Source organism: Astatotilapia calliptera, chromosome 14 (genome assembly GCF_964374335.1).
Source record: "Astatotilapia calliptera chromosome 14, fAstCal68.1, whole genome shotgun sequence".
NCBI classification, from domain to species: domain Eukaryota; kingdom Metazoa; phylum Chordata; class Actinopteri; order Cichliformes; family Cichlidae; genus Astatotilapia; species Astatotilapia calliptera.
Window position 1 is genome coordinate 25696379 of NC_137435.1, and position 7926 is coordinate 25704304.

General features: G+C 42.8%; 1 protein-coding gene across 1 annotated transcript; it reads left to right on the forward strand.

Moving 5' to 3' along the window:
- Window positions 1–890: 890 nt before the first annotated feature.
- vmn2r1 (vomeronasal 2, receptor 1) lies at window positions 891–7132 on the forward strand. Its single transcript, XM_026192868.2, has 14 exons — window positions 891–1499; window positions 2016–2307; window positions 2413–2655; window positions 2773–2967; window positions 3077–3202; window positions 3362–3546; window positions 3924–4044; window positions 4124–4351; window positions 4444–4567; window positions 4862–5022; window positions 5124–5319; window positions 5475–5722; window positions 5856–6055; window positions 6191–7132. Exons 1-14 carry the CDS (start codon window positions 1276–1278, stop codon window positions 6504–6506), a joined length of 2859 nt encoding a protein of 952 aa, XP_026048653.1. The 5' UTR covers window positions 891–1275; the 3' UTR covers window positions 6507–7132.
- The last annotated feature ends 794 nt before the right edge of the window (window positions 7133–7926 follow it).

Below are 7926 nucleotides of genomic sequence, written 5' to 3' on the forward strand. Positions count from 1 at the left end.
TCAGTGAACTGAAGCAACATTTTACAGAACAGTGGCCCAAAATTCCTCCACAATGCTGATGATATAGAAAACGATCAGTACAACTTCTTGCTACTGAGGGTTGATCTAAAAGCTGCTGAGTCATGGTGGGATGTACAAACTTTTCACAAGAGTACATACAGTCCTATAAAGGCGTTCATTTCACATGACTACCTTATCTTTCGTCACATCTAAGTTTCTTCAAAATGAACAAATGTGCTTTTGAAACCTACACAGCACATTTGAAACATTTAATGTAAATAGTTACACACAATTGATTTCTTGCCGATCTCATCAGCATCATTCTGAAACAAATCACAAAGACCTAATCACACACTCCTGCTCCCACGCACAGACCCCTGAGGCCAAGTTTCATCATTCAACTGTAAATGCAACACAACCAAATATACGAGCTTTTAGATTGCTGCTTTCCTCACTTTAATATTACTTAATGTACTAACACAGTCACACATAAAAGCTTTAGACTGTAATGGGCTTCAGTGTAATTTAGTTTTATTATGGACCTATTGTGCGCAGTCAACCATCGTTCCCTAACACGCGTCCCTCTGCGTGCCAGGGGTTCAGGTGTTTGCTGCTCCCCTCTGACTGAGAAACATGAGCAGACAAGCAGACAGTCACCCATCAACACACCCAGACCCGTACGCAGGGGACAAGGGACGCTTTAGAAACAGTCGCAGCGTTGTAGTATTGCATAGAGACTGTACAAGTTATCACATGCAGCTGCCAATTAACTCCTGGCCGGTGGCGGTTTATCTGCAGCACAGACTAATGAACTGCTTGGTATTTTCATACAGAGAGCGCAGAGATAAACGAAATTAAATGATGGGATGTTTCCAGGAGTTTGAGGCAGATGTGTTGATGTGTTTGTTTTTTTGTGAATCTTTGGTGGACCCAAAGTCCAGATTTTTTTCTTTAAAAGAGATTTAAACCTGTTTGCAGCCTTTGGATTTGAAGCACGCCTACTTTATTATTATTGTTACATTATTAATGACAAATTGGCATAAAGCTTGTGTGTTTAATCAAAATTTAAAAGGCCTTGTCCATGTTTCATATTGAGAAAATACTGCTCATTTCAACTCGGGGCCCTCCTCTTCTCTTTTGCTCTGCTGAATCTGTAAGGTTGCCTCGTGCAGCACTTTTCCCCAGAGAGCAGATAAGACACCTGTCGAACATTTCTGCTTCCATTTGCTGTCTACAGCTACTAGAGCTCACAACCCCTGTCTGCGTCTACACAGCATGGACATCAAACTCTTTTTCCTTGGATTGTGTGCCCTTTTCTGCATCTTCAGACCTCTCTCGGCACAATCTACATGCAAGCTGAAGGCCAAGTTCAACCTGGGCGGCTATAAGGACGTAGAAAAGAAGACTGTCGTGGTTGGGGGAATGTTTCCTGTTCACAAGCGCGTTGCTTCCAACAAGGGCAACACTTCGAGTGTGCCTCTCTCCTCAGGCTGTGTGGGGTGAGTCGGGCATGTTTATGTCTTTTTTCATCATCGTTGCTATGCTGGGTTAGTCTTCTAGCTTAGGGCGCTGGTATTAAACAAACTAAAATTAAACTTGAAAACTTATTTAGGATCTTAAATGAATAAAGAAATTTTATTAAAGTATCCTAATTTTAGTACTTTCCTACCTGACAGTTTACTCCTGGGAGTCTTGGCTTCATAATTTTATAACAGAATCAAGACGGAGTAGTGTAACACCTCTGGGGCCAATTAATTACAGCAGGCCATATTATTATGGAGGCAGGCCTACAAAGTGTAGCACACAACAATAATCAACAAATTTATTAAGGGCTAGTTTAAATTATAATGTCACAAGACTAAAATGGTTTGCAATTAGTTGGTTTTCATGTATTGTCATTTTCTGCATACACTGAATACCTGTATTAACTGAAAGAAAGGTTCTTTCTTGCACTACTGTTTGTACTGGCTGATCTTTATTAATCTGCTGTTCCTTCGTCACTTATCATCCTGTAGGTTTAACTTTCGTACCTTCCGCTGGGCACAGACCATGTTGTTTGCCATCAAGGAAATTAATGCAAGGGACGACCTGCTTCCCAAAACTGACCTGGGTTACGTCATCTACGACTCCTGCTTCACCATCTCCAAGGCTGTGGAGGGCACCCTGACCTACCTGACAGGCCAAGACGAAGCTGTACCCAACTACCGCTGCGGCGATGGAGCGCCGCTGGCTGCTCTAGTGGGAGCCGGGGGCTCGGATCTGTCCATCGCGACTGCCAGGATCCTGGGACTTTATCATTTTCCGCAGGTAAGCCTGACACTCGTGTCAAAAAATTTGATAAAGTTAAGGAAAATGAACAAAGATAAAGAGTTCAGGCAAAAAGCAACAGTGTGTTCGTACTCTTGTCTTTAGGTCAGTTATTGTTCGACATGCTCTGCTCTGAAAAGTAAGTTCCAGTTCCCCACCTTCTTAAGGACCATTCCCAATGACGAGCACCAGTCTACGGCTATGGCCAAGATGGTGCTACACTTTGGTTGGACTTGGGTGGGCAGCATAGCTGCTGATGATGATTACGGCAAGTACGGCATCAAAGACTTCAAGGACCAGGTTGAGCAAGCTGGCGTCTGCATCTCCTTCTCTGAGACCTTGCCCAAGGTAGACAGATTTCAGTCAGTTTTGCCAGTCAATCTTTATTTCCCTAAACCAACTGTTAGTTCACACAGGGGTTTCATTTCTGCTAAAAAAATTTGTACTCTGATCTTTGGACTTTAGGTGCATTCCCCAGAGGCCATCCAGCGCATTGTTCAAACTGTAATTGACTCCACAGCCAAAATCATTGTGGTCTTTTCATCTGACGTGGACCTCAGTCCTCTCATCAGTGAGCTGCTCCGCAACAATGTGACCAACCGTACCTGGATCGCCAGCGAGGCCTGGATTACCTCCGCTCTCATCAGCCGGCCACCTGGGGTGAGCAAACAGCTGACTGATGACCAAAAGAAATCCAGAAAGTTTAAACCAGTCTGGACCAAATTTTAATGTTTGAGCTTAGCTTGATTATTTGAATGCTTCTATCCAGGTGAGCTCAATCCTTGCCGGCACCCTGGGTTTTGGGGTGAAGAGGGCTGACATCCCCGGTCTTCAGCATCATCTACTGAATCTGGACCCCTATGCAGACTTGCTCACTGAGGAATTCTGGGAGACGGTGTGTTTGTTAACCTTAGGAACTTGCAAACATCTACATGGTAGAATCAGTATTGCAATGATAATTAAACTGTGAATGATGAACCTTCAGTGAAAACACTGACAATTAAACAGATCCCCCACAAAATAACAATTTTGTGATTTTACTTTTGCCTTGCAGCTGTTTAACTGCACGTTGGACTACAGCAAAGCTATGAGAATGGCAAAACAGAGGGCCACGTACGTGAACGGCACACTGTCCAGGACAGTGACAGGATTGCCTGATGGGCTGTGTACCGGGCAGGAGTCTGTGGCACAACTCAACAACACGTACTCTGACATCTCTCAGTTACGAATCACTTACAGGTCAGCTCACAATGCCACCGCTCAAAAAACAAACAACCAAAAACAGCAACTGATATATAACCATAACCCAGACAATTAAATGTGCTACTGTTGCAGCATACACTGAGAAAACTTTGTTGCTGTTGTCGCACAGTGCTCCTGAAAGCAATTTATAGTTATCTATTTTAGTTCTGTGTGTAAAGCCTCAGTAGCAGTGAGCCCTGTGTGAATCATTCACTCAGTGCAGTGTGTGCAGCTTTCCTGTGAACTGTTTCTACCACAGAAAATAGCTCCAAAGTAAGCAAGGTACTAATTCTGAAAAGGCACATTTGTCCTTTTGTTGTCTCGTTGTAGCAGGGTGGTAATGTTTATAATAATAAAGAAACTGTTTCACGCAGCGTGTACAAAGCTGTGTATGCTGTAGCCAACGCCCTGCACAACCTGGAGCACTGTGAACCCGGAAAAGGGCCGTTTGTCGGGAAAACATGTGCTGACATCAACAACTTTGAGCCGTGGCAGGTAAACGTGTGCAATAATGAGGTCACGTGTGTGCGTATTGTACTTTTGCTACTTAAACCTCAATTTTTCTCCTCCTTAGCTGATGTATTACGTGAAGAATGTGCGTTTCAAAATGCCAAACACAGGGGAGGAGATCTTCTTTAACGACGGAGATGTGGACGGCTTCTATGACATCATCAACTGGCAGGTCAATAATAATGGGGAGATATCTTATGTCACTGTGGGGAACTACAATGGCTCTGCAGCTCCAGAGAACAGGATGACCATAATGAACGACTCCATCGTGTGGAACAATGACATGTTGGAGGTCAGCGGTATATCGATAAAGAAGAAGTTAGCATATGCTCCTTTTAGATTATGATTCGGTAGCTCATGTATTTCTGTTGCTATGTGTGAAAGCCTCCTCGGTCAGTGTGCAGTGAGAACTGTCAGCCGGGCACCAGGAAGGGGATTCGACAGGGAGAGCCGGTCTGCTGCTTTGACTGCATTCCCTGTGCTGACGGAGAGATCAGCAACACAACTGGTCAGTAAACAACAGGACCACATTTCTTAAATGGTACATGGGCTCTTTCTTCTACTCTACTTGAGTACTCAAAGCACTTTGTACAACTTGCCTCATTCACACATTCATGCTTTAAGTGCTTCCTATCTAACATTCACATTTAGAAATACACAGAATTACACTGCGTGTTACAGTCACTGTTGATAATTTAAAACTCAAGAATTTTGAAATAGACCCAACACCATTAGCACATGTAGATTATGGTAAACATGGTCCTGATGCCCTCGTATTACACTTGGCCTCCCTTTATCACAGATGCTCGTGAATGCATCCTTTGCACTGGCGATTTCTGGTCCAATGCGGCTCATGACGCCTGTGTACCAAAACTCATTGAGTTCCTGGCCTTTGGAGAACCACTGGGAATTACTCTTATTGCCATTTCTGCCTTTGGAGCTTTAGTCACCATCGCTGTCGGGGTGAGAAAAGCCAAACACAAAATTATACCTGAGAGAAGCTCCGATGTGGAGAGGAAACAAGCAAAAAAAAAAAAGTTAAACTTCTTATTTTTTTCTCCCAGGTATTGTTTATTATGCACATTGGCACCCCTCTGGTGAAAGCCAACGATACACTGTTGAGTTTTTCACTGCTCTTCTCTCTGGTGGTGACCTTCCTCTGCTCCATCGTCTTCCTCGGAGAGCCACAACACTGGAGCTGCATGACCAGTCAAGTAGCCTTGGCTCTAGGATTCGCCCTCTGCCTTTCCTCCATAATTGGTTGGTGACCAATTGAAATCATTTTTTCCATTTTTTTTTATAGCTTACTTAACCTTTTTATGTTCCTTGATCCAGACAAAATAAAATCACTGAGATTTTCTCTATAAGGGGCAAAAAGGCAATCTGTGTGTTCACAGTAAACTTTTTTCTTTCAGGTAAGGCAGCAGTATTGATGCTGAGAGCCCAGGTGCTGAAAGCTGCCCGAGCCCGAGCAAGAGCTGCTGCCAAAGCTGCAAAAGCTGCTGCAAGAGCAGCTGCCGAAGCAGCGGCGAATGATGGCAGTCCTGATGTCATCGTAACCAACACTCTCCACAATGACACCAGTGCCCCTCCTATCCCTGAGGTCGACCGTCTCACCCGTGCTCACCAGAGGGCAATAGCTGCTGTAGCTACATTAATACAGGTAAACATAAATAATTCATCAGTGGGGGTAAACCTTAATCAGCTGTAAAATACGACATCTGTCCCTGACCTCTAAATGTTTGTAACATAAAACCATGTGGAAATATAGCGGACATTAACATCCTTCTTCCCAGGCTATAGCGTGCACAGTGTGGCTCATTGTCCTACCTCCACAACCCGTCAAGAACACCTCTGGTCAGAATATAAAGATCATTCTTGAGTGCGATCAAGGCTCAGTGGTTTTCATCTGTTGCATCTTTGCTTATGACATCCTGCTGGCTCTGCTGGCCTTTATCTTTGCCTTCATAGCTCGCAAACTGGAGGACTATGTCAGGTAGGTCACACAAGGAAAGTTAAGCATTAGCAATGCACACCCTAATTTTTCTTGTGGGGGAAATATTTCATAACACACAATGTCATTTATATATTCATCACATTAATTGTGTTCTCTTTTTAAACACTTTCACAGTGAGGCAAAATGTCTTACCTTCAGCATGCTGGTCTTCTTCATCGTGTGGATCTCTTTTGTCCCGGCTTACCTCAGCACCCGTGGCAAGTTCATGGTTGCCGTTCAGATTTTTGCCATCCTGGCTTCCAGCTTTGGCCTGCTAACCTGCATCTTCTTGCCTAAGTGCTACATCCTTTTGATCAAACCTGATCGCAATAAGGAGGAGCTGATGAAGCCCCGACCCAAACCTAAAGATGGAACCTCAACTGGGACGTCAGCGTCTCTCGCTACGACTGCAACTGAGGCTACAATTGCAACCACTGCTATCGATGACTAGTGGCGAAGTAATAACTAAAGTTAGCCACAAATGTAAAAATAATGTAGACAGAAGTTGTGCCACTGACTCAATGAACAGCTGTTGCTGCTAATTAGGCTTTCTAGTCATGTTGATCACATCATCATGCTTGTTCTATAATTAATGGGCAAAATATTTTATTCTGAAAAAGATATATATATTTCTTTTGGATCCACAAGTATTCATGCAAAATTATGTACGTGTCTAAATACCTAAATAGACTGAATGTGTGTACCTTCACATGCATTTCAATAAGTGATATATTAGATAGACCAAAAACAGCTATTTTGTAGATATAATAACAAGTTCAGGCTGTTACTGTAAAACCTCTTTGAATACCATTTTCAAACACTTTGCAATTTTTAAAAAGGAAATGCATACAAATAGCTTCGTGTAAAAAAACACAGAAATGCATGTATAGTGCACCTCTGCTGGATAATTTTATTACTCAATAATATAATAAATGTTATTATCATTACAATTATCATTATGTCATTATCATTATCATTTTTCTCCTTAAAGAGAAACATTATTATTATTTTTGTAGATTTTTTTTTTTATATATTATGCTAGATAACTTTAATAAAAAGTGGATCAGATGCCTTGGAGTTGGCCTCCTGTGTTGTCTTCCGCAGTACAAATGAGTTTGTGATGAATGTTACTGGCGCACTATCAGCCTTGCATAGTGCCAAGTACCTCAGTATCCATGTGTGGGGCACTGAGTCATACACTTTGTTGAAGTCAATCCAAGCAGTGCTTAGGTTGGTCTGCCTGGTCTTAGAGCCCTGGTGTACTGCTCTATCAACCAGGAGCTGGTGCAATAACCCTCTCACGTTATTTCTAATGCCTTTCTGAGTTGTGCTCATTGTAGCTCTCTTCACGACAGCACAGACACAGGTTGGTTCTTTGAAACGGGCGTTTATTACTTGGGCTTTCTCGCCTCAGCTTCACCATCGCCAATACGCCATGAGAACTGGTCACGAGTGAACATTACAAACCAATTAGCAACTTTACAGTACACATATCAAGTCCAAACACAAATAAAAACATTTCTCAAATGACAAATACCTCGTTGACTGCTTGTCCTGAAAAGAGGTCCTTAAGTCCTTGTGTTGCTTTTACTTTTAATAAACTTTTAGCTCAACACGCTTCATGAAAGACATCTGCTCTCGCAGTCCATGAAAAGTCTCTTGTACTCTCGTTAAGGATATTCTCACGAGACACTAGCTCTTACACTTTACACATGCAAATTTCAAATAAAGACATCAGTGTTGTGGAGAGGCAGGTAAATGCCTGGTAGTTTGATGCCATTGTGCCCTTGTGGGGCTCCTTCATGATTAGGATTGTTTTGCCATTCAGTGTCATGGTCCTCCAGTGCTGGCTCACCCTATTCTCTCTCTAT